The sequence below is a fragment of the Spermophilus citellus genome (genome assembly GCF_964194105.1).
Source record: "Spermophilus citellus genome assembly, chromosome: 3".
NCBI lineage: Eukaryota > Metazoa > Chordata > Mammalia > Rodentia > Sciuridae > Spermophilus > Spermophilus citellus.
Window position 1 is genome coordinate 113,590,101 of NC_138184.1, and position 12,399 is coordinate 113,602,499.

General features: G+C 52.2%; 1 protein-coding gene across 5 annotated transcripts in view; it reads left to right on the top strand.

The window, feature by feature from the left end:
* Nucleotides 1–12,399, top strand: part of MYO18B (myosin XVIIIB) — a 220,050-nt gene that overhangs the window by 112,585 nt on the left and 95,066 nt on the right. For 4 of the 5 annotated variants that reach the window (XM_081282762.1, XM_081282765.1, XM_081282766.1 and 1 more), the window contains exons 26-29: nucleotides 1,851–1,970; nucleotides 2,698–2,806; nucleotides 5,368–5,492; nucleotides 8,206–8,360. In XM_081282762.1, coding sequence (XP_081138888.1) covers nucleotides 1,851–1,970; nucleotides 2,698–2,806; nucleotides 5,368–5,492; nucleotides 8,206–8,360 — 509 coding nt within the window. The remainder of the gene's footprint in view (nucleotides 1–1,850; nucleotides 1,971–2,697; nucleotides 2,807–5,367; nucleotides 5,493–8,205; nucleotides 8,361–12,399) is intronic. The other variant, XM_081282764.1, reaches the window with a different exon arrangement.

Below are 12,399 nucleotides of genomic sequence, written 5' to 3' on the forward strand. Positions count from 1 at the left end.
GGAGACTGTCCAAGCTCACACACCACAGTGATCATAGCTCCTGGACTTGAACCCTGTACCCTGCCTCTTCCATATATCTGTTCGCTCTCTGCCTCTCGACTGTGGTTTTTGTGGACTGTATTATTTGAGTTGTGACGGGCTGTGTTGGTGGATTTATACTGACGTACAGGCAAGTTGATTCCTAACGTCAAGCCAGTTAATAGACCCGTCATCTCCTATGGTGACGTTTCTCTTCCTTTGGTGGTAAGAGTACCCACATCTGCTTTCTAGGTCCACGAGCTGCCCCTGGACATGAGCAGCTGCCCCCGGGCTTCTCAACCTCCCCTCCCCTGCAGCGCCACTGCTGAGCTCCTTGGCCTTAACTCTCCACCAATGTGCTTTCAGGGGCATAAACTTGAAACTTGAAGGCTGCATTTCAGAACAGGAATACCACAGAAGCCCCGACCCATTGGGCATTTATAGTCGGTCAGTTTATTGGAAAATAAGAATGAAAATAAAAGCAAAAATCGAGTCAGTATAACTGGGAATTCATTTAAGATTGTTTTTAAACTTCAGACACACGCAGTTTCACGCCCTGGGTTACCTGGTGGGAGCGCCTCCTTTGCATATGAACTTCTGACTCAAGTTCTGCTCTTTTTCCTCGTTAATCCATACCCTTAATATCCAACCACACGATTCTCAGTCTTGACATTTTTTTTTCTTATTTTTTGATACTAAGACTTGAACCCAGGGGCACTTAACCACTGAATGGCATCACCAGCCCTCTTTATTTTTTATTTTGAGGCAGGGTCTCTTTAATTGCTTAAGGTCTCACTGAGTTTCGAAGACTGGCCTTGAACTTGTGATCCTCCTGCCTCAGCCTTCCAAGTCACTGGGATTACTACAGATATGTGCCATTGTACCTGGCTCAGTTTAGACTTCTTCCAAGTCATGTGAATAGAAAAATTTATTTTACACGTCTAGTTTTTGCAACTACATGGATTTGATGGCTTTTTATTAATTCCTTCCAAAACATTCAACCTAACTGTCATGGAAAGTCTTGCGTAGCCATATTCTCCAGGTTCCTGTGCTAATTGATAGGTGTTATAGTAAAACTGCAACTTACAAAAGCAGGTTGGAAATGCACCCAGTTGGTACTAAGTGCGCATGGGTATCACCTGGCAGGGGCAAGTGGCCCCCAGGGACCCACAGAGGCCTCCAGGCTGAGAGCATCCACAGGCCGGGGCAATCTGTCCATCTATGTGTGGACTTTCAGCTTCTGAAACCTGTCTTGGAGGTGCCATGGATGAGGTGACCAACTTTAGCTTCTATTCACCTTTGGTCTGGACCATGGATTAGTCCTTTTCTGTTACTAGAATGAAATAACAGAGGCAGGATTCTTTACAAAGAAAATAGGTTCATTTACCTAACAGGTTTTCCCCATCATCCCTGGGGAGCATACGATCAGTCCTGCAAGGAGCCTGGATAAGAAGAGCTTCCATTAAAATGCTCTTTGGATTGAGCATTTATTATGTGCCAGGCACCGGGATAAGTTTCCCATGGATCATTTCACTGAATCCCAAAGCCATCTTGTATGTTACTGCCCTCCTTTTTAAAACCAAGAAGACTGAGAATCATTTAAGCATTCTGCTTGCCTTAAAGTCACGCTCAGGTAGTGAGTATTGGACCAAGAATCATGGCACATCAAAGCCAGTGGTGTCCTGACGTCTGTCCTCTCAACAACTGCACTACCTGGCTTCTCCCTGACAGCCCGTGATTGGGCCAAGGGGGGTGCCGTGGAGGGTGTCTGGGGCGAGACAGATCAGTGGTTCCAGTGAGTGACCCTGCCCTGCCTCCCCACCTGTCCCCAGATTGCTGACTTGACCACAGAGCTGGCAGACGAGCGCTTCAAAGGGGACGCGGCCTGCCAGGCGCTGGAGAGCGAGCGGGCAGAGAGGCTGCAGGCCTTCCGGGAGGCCCAGGAGCTCAAGGTAAGTGTTAGGGTGCTGAGCAGGGTGACAGGGCATGGCTGCCTGCCTCCCAGTGCTCAGCCCTGGGATCATAAGCCTAAGCAAGGTGCACAGGTGGGTGGAACGACTCCAGGCTCAAGGATCTTGGGGACAGTGGGTCTTCCTAAGGCACGGCCTTGGAAAGTCCTTGGCTGTGGAGGCACAAGGGTAAGGATGGTGCAGCAGGTGGGCATTCCTGGTCTCAGAGGTGCCATGGATGAGGTGACTGACTTTGGCTTCTGTCCACCTTTAGTTTGGACCTGTATTAGTCCTTTTCTGTTACTATAACCAAATACCTGAGGCAGGAATCTTTATAGAGAAAATAGTTTTATTGAACAGATTTAGAGGCTGAAAGTCCAAGTTTGGGCATCACTATTGGTTTGGACTCTGATGAGGGTCCACCAGCAGATGGCATCATGGCCAGAGCTCATGCGGAAGGCAGCGAGAGGGCCCAGTGCTAAACAGAAAGCTGAGCCAGGGGTGGAGGTCCAGCCTTGCTCCTTACAACAACCCTCTCGCAAGAACAAACTTGCGGTCCCACCAAAACTAAATCCATTCCAAGGGGACAAGTTCTCCATGAACTGAGGACCCCCACCAGGCCCTGCCTCTTCACATGCCACCAGGAGGACCTGTCCCCCTACACATGAGCTCAGGTGGACAAACTCCAGCCATCTCCAAATCATGGCTCGCCTTGGTCTCTTTCTTCCAGAGCAAGTACGAGCAAGTCCAGAAGAAGTTGGGAGAAGTAGAGAAGCAGTTGGAGGAAGCCCAGCAGAAAATTCAGCTGAATGACTTGGAGAGGAGCCACGCGGCGGGAGGTGAGCCACCCGGGACCCCGGGGGGTGGGTGCTGGAAGACATGGCTGTCTTCTGACTAAACTGGTTCATTGGTGCATGCTAAGCACCTGCCATGTACTGCACACTACATCAGGGGCTGGGACTTAGGCAGGCACAGCCTCTCAGAGTCCCACACAACAGTGACAGGCACCGTGTAATGCAAAATTATATTTCCCACTTTGGGTTGGGATCATTCTTTAGTCCTTTTCTGTTACTATAGTGAAATCTGAGGCAGGATTCTTTACAAGGAAAACAGGTTTATTTAACAGGTTCTCCCCATCATCCTGGAGGAGAATGATGATCCATCCTGCAAGGAGGCTGGTTAAGAGGGGCTTCCATTAAAATACTGTTTTTATTGAGCATTTATTATGTGCTCAATCAAAATAATAAATATCCGTGTGACAGGCGCTGGATGATGCAAAGAATAAAAGATGGTGGCTCGATGAACAAGACCCTCTTATATTCCCAGGGATATTTGAAGTACGAATTTTGAAAAAGGTGAAACCTCTGTAGTTGGATTCCTGGATTTTGATCTGGGTTCCATCTTAGCGGGTGTGTGGCTTTCAGCTGAAAACAAAATCGCTGTGCCTCAGTTTCCCCATCTTCAAATGGCGAGAGTCATGATCAGTACCAATCGTGCCTCCCCCCCTGTGAGGTGCGGAGGCTGAACGGGTGTTTGCTGCTTTATCGACATTGTTACCAGAAATCGTGGGTTCACTGCCTTTCTTCATACCAACCAATTCCACAGAAGCACCCCGCCCCCTATCAGAGATGGCAAAGCTGGCTGCCACGAGGTGAGGGGACTCTCCCTTCTCCAGTGATAGATGTGTTCAGTCGTGCCAGGGTTTCCTGGGCAGGCCCTTTTGACCCAGGCACCTGGGGACATCTCATGGTTGGTGGCATGGTGACGTGCTTGTCAGCTTGCCCCTGCCTCCTAGTTCTCCCCAGCCTGATGGAGTCAGGTGAGGAGGAGAACCACTGTGTCAGCATCTCGAAAATGCCAGGATCCTGCCTTCAGTGTCCCCAGAGAATTTATGCCCTTGAAATGTCAGGGACACTCCCAGGAACAGAAGTCAGGGGTCCACCGAGGGAGACGGGCTGGGTTTCTCCCATGCTCCTGCCCCGCACGCTTCCTGGACCCACCTGGGCAGGCACTTCCCAGGGAGGTCAGCACAGAGGAGTCTGTGGTGTGGGAGGCCCACAAGGCAGGGTTCCCGGGGACTCTCGGCACCAGCTGCATCTGACCGAGGTCTCAGTGAGGTTCCCGGTTGGTTTCCTCTGGAAAGACCAGGGAGTCCCGCGTTGGGGAGACGCGCTGAGCTCCAGGACACAGCAGTCCCCCACTAACCAGGCTCTCAGCCCTGGATGCCCATTCCCGGAAATCAACCCACAAATATTTTGTGTTTCATTATGAAAGTCATACATACTCATTAGAGAGTATTTCTAAAAGGGAGGAACGTTGAAAGAAGCCATCAAACTCTTTAATCATGCCACCGCCGCCGCAGCCCCTCACCCGCCTCTGCGGATCCAGCTGGAGTCTTAATTATAAAAGCCAGACTCCTTCTTTATGCGTGGCTGCACGGTGAAAGAGAAGTCTTTGATGCTGTGCACCTAGAACTGAGCTGCACACTGCGGGGTTGCAGGAGGATTTTGGTTGGGACTGACTTTCGAGAAATTTGCAGTATAAATGTAGAGATCAGGTAAACCCAGGGAAAGAGGGACTTGATAAGGAGGGACTGAACCAGACACCCTGGGCAGGGGAGCCACAGGAGGGGGTGATTCTTGAAGGATGGAGCATTGCCTCCCGGCCCGTCCCTGAGCACCTCGTAGAGGGAGCCCCGGGGCAGGGGCGCTGCGGAAATGTCAAATGCTTGTTACCCTCAGAATTTGTCGTGGCAGGTGACAGGATTCCTTTCCCACCATGATATCATGTATCTCGGTGGGAAATTGAATCAGTGTTAATTCCTTAATATCACGTCCTTCTCCTTTAACTTAGTGATGTAGAGATCTGTAGTGGGGTTACCTCTTCAAAGACCTCGATCCTACTGCCCATTTATCCATCCACACACCTGTTCACCTGTCCTGCTATTTATCTTTCCATTATTACACACTTATGTATCTATTTATCTATCCACTTGCCCATCCATTTATCAATCTATCTATTCACTTATCCATCCATCTATCATGTATGCCAAGGACTCACAGCTTCTCCAACCTAAAGGATTATGGAATTTCTTTGGAAAAAGAAAATATGAGTCCACCTTACAAAGGCAACCGAACAGTATAAGGCAGTGGATCTTAGAACAATGGGTCATTAAGTACTTTAGACAGCTGGAGGCGGTCAGAGCAGGCTGTCTAGAGGAAGTAGTCCATAAACTTGGCTAGCCAGCATAGCTTCCTAACCTGAAGCCCAAGATTGAGGTCCCGGGTCTCCATGGATACTGTGAAATTGCATCCAAAGAGCCAAGAAAGTGGAAGAGAGGCCACCCTGGCCTCATCCTCACCTGGCCTCCTATCCCGGCCTCCCTGACTCTGTTAAACAGCAGATGAGTGGCAGATGCGCTTCGACTGTGCTCAGATGGAGAATGAGTTTCTCAGAAAGCGTCTCCAGCAGTGTGAGGAGAGGCTGGACTCGCAGCTGACATCCAGGAAAGAGCTGGAACAGAAGGTAAGAGGGGAGCAGATCGTCTGGACCACAGGTGTCAGGGAGTGGGCTGGTGAGTGACCCATGGTTGGGGACAGAGGAGGAGAGGAACCACCAGCCGTTTCATGGCTTTCCACCTGGGCAGCTGTTACAAATTCTGGTCACTGTGGGACTTGGAAACCAGTCTCTCTCCCTGTGGGTCCTGGTCTGAGCACACACGCCCACTCAGGATGATCCAGGTCCTGTTTCCGCCTCCGCTGGCCCTCGTGAAAGCCACCTTACCTTCTGGGCCCGAGGTTTCCCTCTAAGATCCTCGCGATATACTTCTAAAGCAGTCACATTAACTACTCCCGTTGCCCGTGCTGATGTCACCTCTGTGTCCCATCTAGACTAGAGCAACCCCTGCTAACCAGTTCCCTTCCTCCAGCCTCTGGCCTCCCCTGCCACAGCCTTCAGGAGCATCCTGCTGTGCGACTCTCTGGGCGGGTTTTCTTTCCCCTTGTTTTGTGAATTTTGATGGTGAGCTCATCTCCAGCGCCTCCCTCTGCTGCCCCCAACAGTCCCAGGTGCTCCGCGCTGTGGATTTTAAAAATCTTCTCTCATGTGATGTCTGTGTGAATTTAGATGTTTTTATTATGAGTTGATCTTCAGAGGAGATTTTTTTCTTAAACTTTTTATTGATTTTACTGGAGTCTTTGGTAGCGGGGGTGGGAGTTTCCCACTACAAGAAACACTGTTGTGTGTTCTTCTGCAGTGACCCCTGAGATGACACTGGGTTGTCGGTCTCAGATTTTTGTGTGATATGAAAAAGTGTCCATCTGTAACCCACATGAGGCCTACACCGACAGTATTTTGTTTTGTTTTGGTTTTATTTTTTTTGGGGGGGGTACCAGGGATTGAACTCAGGGCCCTCAACCACTGAGCCCCATCCCCAGCCCTATTCTGTGTTTTACTTAGAGACAGGGTCTCACTGAGTTGCCTAGGGCCTCGCTTTGCTGAGGCTGCCTTTGAACTCGTGATCCTCCTGCCTCAGCCTCCTGATCCTCCTGTGTGTCACTGAGCCCACAGTTTTGATTTCTGATGGAAGTACTTTCTTCCCCACCCAGAGCCAGAGCAGAAGTGAGCCTTGGTACCACATGCCAGGCCAGTGGTTCTGTAGAACTTTTCTCGTGCCTTCCCCATGAGGCACAGCTCTTTGCAGGTCCTACTGTGCCAGGGTCTCCATGTTGAATCCTTCCCTCCCCATGGTCCACGGCCTTCCCTCTATTTCTGGACAAGCAGAACTCCCAGTCCTTGGAGAACATTCCTGCTGCCATAATATCATTATCTCCCATCATCATTCTGACTTTGTGCCTTCTGTATTTCCAATATCCAGAAATTTCCCTCTTGAACACCCAATAGACACCACAGATGTAATGGAGTCTCGCTCCTCTACAACATGGTGCTATCTAGCCTTTCCGGGTGTGCACAGGGACAGCTGGATGCCTGTGCCTGTCTCCCATCTTGTGTAGCGTGTAAACCCTTCCACCATCGCCACTGTCAAATGGCCACTGTGACGTCACTGGGTGGGAATCTGGAAGACACGTGCAGAGTTGGCTCTCGTCCACACCAGCACACCCCGCCACGCCTCTCGCCCCCTGTTCTTACAGATCTCCACGTAAAGGCCTCTCTTTGAAAGTCTTTCCTGGTGGAGACGGGAAGTCCCTCCATTATTTCCCTAAATCTGCATTTCCCAGTCTCCACCGCTGGATGGACGGGCCAAGGGGGTGGAGATTATATTAGGGGCCTGTCTTACTGCTCTGTCCCCAATGTGAGAGGAAGGTACCACCCATCACCCGGCAGAGGCGGGTGGGTGAGGTCACAGGATGCCACCAACCACAGAAGTGAGGCTCAGTGTGGTCCCTGGCAGTGGTGATGGTCATTTCCAAGATGGACACAGCACCGTAATCCTCAAGAGAGAGCTTAACTGCAGCCACACGAGGGCCAGTGCGGGGAAGAGTCCGGCTCTTTAATAACAAATTATGAAGCCGGTCAGTTTCCCTATGGAAAGGGGCAATATTCATGCTACATTAAAAAGTAATAAAGCCGCAACCTTTTCTGAGCCACAGAATATAAGAAAACATCCCATTTGCCTCCAAATACTGAATTTAGAATTACAGGCTTCATTAACTCAGAGTTTTGCTTATTTAAAGCAATCCTTTAATGAGGCCATTTCTTCAAAGCGTGTGTGCTGGGCTGCAGCCTCCCCCAGCCCCAACTAGGACAGTCGACGGTGTGTCCCAGGGGAAGGCGTGTGGCTGGGATCCCGTTTGTCAAAAGCCAGGCACACTCTGCGTGACGCAGCCCGTCCACAGTGCCATCCACTGTTTCCACTCTCTGACCTCCCTCTCGGGCTTCCCGGGCAAGTTTTGGCAGCATCATGGCTGATTCTGACAAATGTCTCCCAATGATGCCAGGTGACGGGGACAGGGTACTCAAGGGACATCAGGTGGAGGCAGGGTAGAAATTCTGTGGGTGTTTTGGCGGGAGGTTTATTGAGGAAAAATGAAAACAACCCTATTTTTCCCCTGAGAAAACTGAGATCCACAGGAGAAGCTTCCGGAAGGTGACCCAGAAAGTGGACAAGATAGACTAGTGGACACAGAAATGTTTCCCCAGTGTTATGCTCACTCGGAAGCCATGTCTCCCGGGAATGTTCAGCGCCCAGAGGGCACGTGCTTCCTCTGTCCCCCCACAGCTCACCGAGCTGCAGAGCGCTTACGAGGAGGTCAGGAAGACAGCCCACCAACTGAAGAGGAAGTGCCACCACCTGACCTGGGACCTGGAGGACACCCGCGTCCTGCTGGAGAACCAGCAGAGCCGAAACCACGAGCTGGAGAAGAAGCAGAAGAAGTGAGTTGTGTCCCAGCTGTCCCCTGGACCATGGGGTGGGCCGCATGGGTGCTGGGGTCCTCTGGGACCTCTGGGTTCTCTTCTGAAGGACAGGTTAAGGCCTTGGTTTGGCCCCAATTTTCCTTCCCCTCCTCCTCACCCATTATTCCTGTAGGTACTACCCAAAAAATCCAGCAAACAAACAGACAAAAAGATTCTCTTCTCTTACCCAGCCTAGTGACCCTAAGGCCATATGACCTTGGGGAATTTTCTTGGCTGCTCTGAGCCTCAATCTCTTCGTTTGTCAAACGAAAGGTCTGTGGGAGGAGATCGAGTCAGTTTAGGAAGGTGGTCAGGAGCCCAGGTGCTGCCTAAAACCATCTGGTTCAAGCCCCAGCGGTTGCCGTGGCTAGCCCTGTGACCCTGACCTGGTCATTCAACCCTTCCCCACCTCCAACTCCATACTTGTAGGTTGGGGATGAGGCGCCCCCTTGTGGCGAGAACTCCATGATGTGGTTGGTACCTCCAAATGGACTGAATTTGGGTTTCTATCCTCAGTGTTGACAAAAGGATAAAGAAAAAAGAAAAAAAGAGTTCCTTCCTTTCTCATTTAGGGCTTAGAGGCTCAGATCCTGGGAGCAATCTGGCAGGGACTGGAACTTGAACATCAACAAAATGTCAAGTTCTTAATGTGTGCACACCGGTTCCCATGTCGGCTTTCCTGTGAACCAAGTGCACAAGGTTTTGCAGACAGGCCAGGCTCCTGGGGTGCCTGGATGCAGTCCCCTCCAGGCCTGGAGAGGAGGGGTCGGTGGCCTGAGCTTCCTCATGCAAATCCTCCCCATCTGGAGGTCCCTCCCCTGCACAGCTGGGCTCTGTCCAAGTCCTCAGCTCTCTGAGGCTTTAGAGCCTGGGAATCTCTAGCAGACACTTCATAGACTGCAAATGGGTATAATGCAGCCTCTCTTTTAGGATATTCAGGATAAAACAGAAAAATGTTCCTATGTGGACCAGGAGCGGTTTTGCCGGGGGTGCGTCTTTTCCAAGACACAGCAAGCAGAATTGTATTTCCACGAGAGTGTTAGAGATTTCAAAATCCATTTGCATTAAGTAATTTTTTTTCATTTATCCTTGAACCTTCCAGAGCTAGCTTCTGCATCTGGAAAAAATAATGACCCTTGAACACGGTTAGCGTGCTCCCCAAATAAGAGAGGTTTATTCTCACCCCTCTCTGCTCCCGCTCCCAACTCCCTCTCGGCACTCTGGCTAAGTCTCCCTGGCACTGCAGAAAATGGCACAAGTCCCCCTGGGCCACTTGCTGGGTGGCCTTGCCAAGTGACAGGTCTCGGGGCCAGTGAAGGACTAACCACATTTCAGAGGAATCCCTGGACATCACAGGCCACTGAAGAAGGTCCTGAGAGACCCCAGCCCTAAAATGAGAGGTGCGCCTCCACCGTCCCCAGCATCCTCCCAGCTGGGACTCTGCTCTGGCCTTGCTCCTCTTCTGAGGGTCCCCGCTCTCTGACAGGGAGGGGGCTGGTCTTTGGATTGGTACAGCCAGAAAAATTCCATCTCTCTGGGACTTTCCTTCACCCCGTGGCAGTAGCCCTCACTCCAGGGACTTCCAGACCTGCCCTGAGGCACCCACCAGCAGTCCAAAGGCGCCTTTCTCGGTGCCCCCAGCTCTGCTCCCCCTGGTGGACTGGAGGGTCTTCGGATGCCCACTCCTCAGGCCTGGCATTTCCAGGTGGAGTGGCACTTCAGTGGGAGCCAGTGGGCAGCAGAAGTCTGGGGCTGACCGTGGAGATCCAGGCAGCATGACGGTTGGGAGGGGGGACCCAGATGTCAGGCACCAGCACACTGTAGACGCAGCTGCCTGCCCGGCTTGCTGGCCCGGGACGCTGTGCTGAGACAGGCTCCTTGAGTCTCATCCCCACTCTGCCTTCCAAGTTCAGAGGGCCCTGGAATGGTCCCACAGAAGAGTTGGGTTCCGGCTGCCATGGTTACTTGGGGTCACAAAGCTCCGCCAAGGCTGATGGGACTCTTAGAGAAGCCTGTTGCTAGGCTTGCTGACTGCCCCACCTGGACCTCAGGCCTGCCCCTGGTGGGGTGAAGGGGGTGTGCAAGTCTGTCTGGCCTCAGGGTGGGGGTTCTCAGTGGGTTCTAGAAGCTGGGGTCTAGAGGAGACTTTTGTTGGCATCAAGTGGCCTGTTCACTCATGGACTCCTCTGGAACATCAGTCACTGGCTCCCTCTGGCTTCCTTCACCTGTCCAAGGGCATGGACAGGTAGATGGGGGGTTGTAAGACACCGGGGAGCTGCCTTCAGCTCACTTCCACTACTTTGGGATTCAAGACCAAATCACTCTCTGAACCTCAGACTCCTCCTCTGTGAATGGGTATCCTAACATACATCTTCCTGCATGTTGTAAGGACTCTGGGGGCCCCCATGCAGAGCCTGGTGAATGGCACTCATGGAGCCTTCCTATCCTGTTGTCACCCTGTTTCCATTCAGGGGCAGCAAATAGCACTTCTGGAATGATGTCACCAATAGCCCATCAGAAAGTTCCTGAGGTGGTCCGACAGGAGGGCTTCCTGATGTGATGTGATTGGCTTTCTCAGGAGTCTGAGATTTTGAAGGACAGCTGATGTCCTGGGACATGGGATAGTCTGATATCAGGGGCACCATCTTGTCACCAAGGCCCAAATCCCAGGAGCCACACCAAGTTCTCTGGAGCATTGGGACTTTCTATTGGTGATGCACTGAGGCCTGGCAAAGGGTCTTCTGCTGGTGTCCTCATCTGTGACAGGGGACGGGCTGAGACCAGGAGGGGATGATGGAAAGTCCAGGAAGTTCTTCTTACCCAGTGGTTCCCCCTCCTGGAAGGGCAGATGTGCCCCAGTGGCTCTGGGGAGCACTGTCTCATCTTTGTGTGTTTTGCTGGAGGAACGAGGACAAGATGTCCAGCATCTCGTCAAAAATTAGCAGACTTTAATTTGGCTAACAAGTGCATCAGCCAGATGGCATGAGTGAGGCTCTCCCTGTTGGCATGGAGACAGGACATTGTGTATGAGTGTGTGTACATATGTTTGTTCCTGGGTCAGTGAATTTTAGGTGCCAAACCCGGTAGAATTAATGGGTCTTTTTTCTTGATGTGCTTTGGCGGATCAGATGTGTGCGCTCTCTCTCCATGTATACATCATCATTTACTATACATATTAATTTCTATTCTACATCAGTGTCTACTCTAATTTTATTTTGTCTATGGACTTTTATCAGGTTTTTAATAAGTATTCGGTGTTTTCCACAAACACTGTGTAGGTGCTAAGAAATTCCTCTGTAGCGTCTCAGCTTCCGGCCACACTCACAACCGTCCGTCCGCTGGAACCCTGAGCCAATCCTCCCCAGCTCCACCTTCTCCTCTCCAGTCCCGCCCAGCCTTCCCTGGCTCCTCCTCCTCTTTCCCCAGCCCTGCCCAACCCTCCCTGGCTCCACCACCTCCCTTCAGGCCACACCCAACCCTCCCCAGCTCCACCTTCTCCTCTCCAGCCCCGCCCAGCCTTCCCTGGCTCCTCCTCCTCCCCTCAGGCCAGGCCTCACCCTCCCCGACTCCACCTCCTCCCCTCAGGCCACGCCCAACCCTTCCCGGCTCCTCCTCCTCTTTCCCCAGCCCTGCCCAACCCTCCCTGGCTCCTCCTCCTCCCCCTCAGGCCCCTCCCAACCTTCCCCGGCTCCACCTCCTCCTCTCAGGCCACGCCCAACCCTTCCCGGCTCCTCCTCCTCTTTCCCCAGCCCTGCCCAACCCTCCCTGGCTCCTCCTCCTCCCCTCAGGCCCCTCCCAACCTTCCCCGGCTCCACCTCCTCCTCTCAGGCCACGCCCAACCCTTCCCGGCTCCTCCTCCTCTTTCCCCAGCCCTGCCCAACCCTCCCTGGCTTCTCCTCCTCCCCTCAGGCCCCTCCCAACCTTCCCCGGCTCCACCTCCTCCTCTCAGGCCACGCCCAACCCTTCCCGGCTCCTCCTCCTCTTTCCCCAGCCCTGCCTAACCCTCCCTGGCTCCACC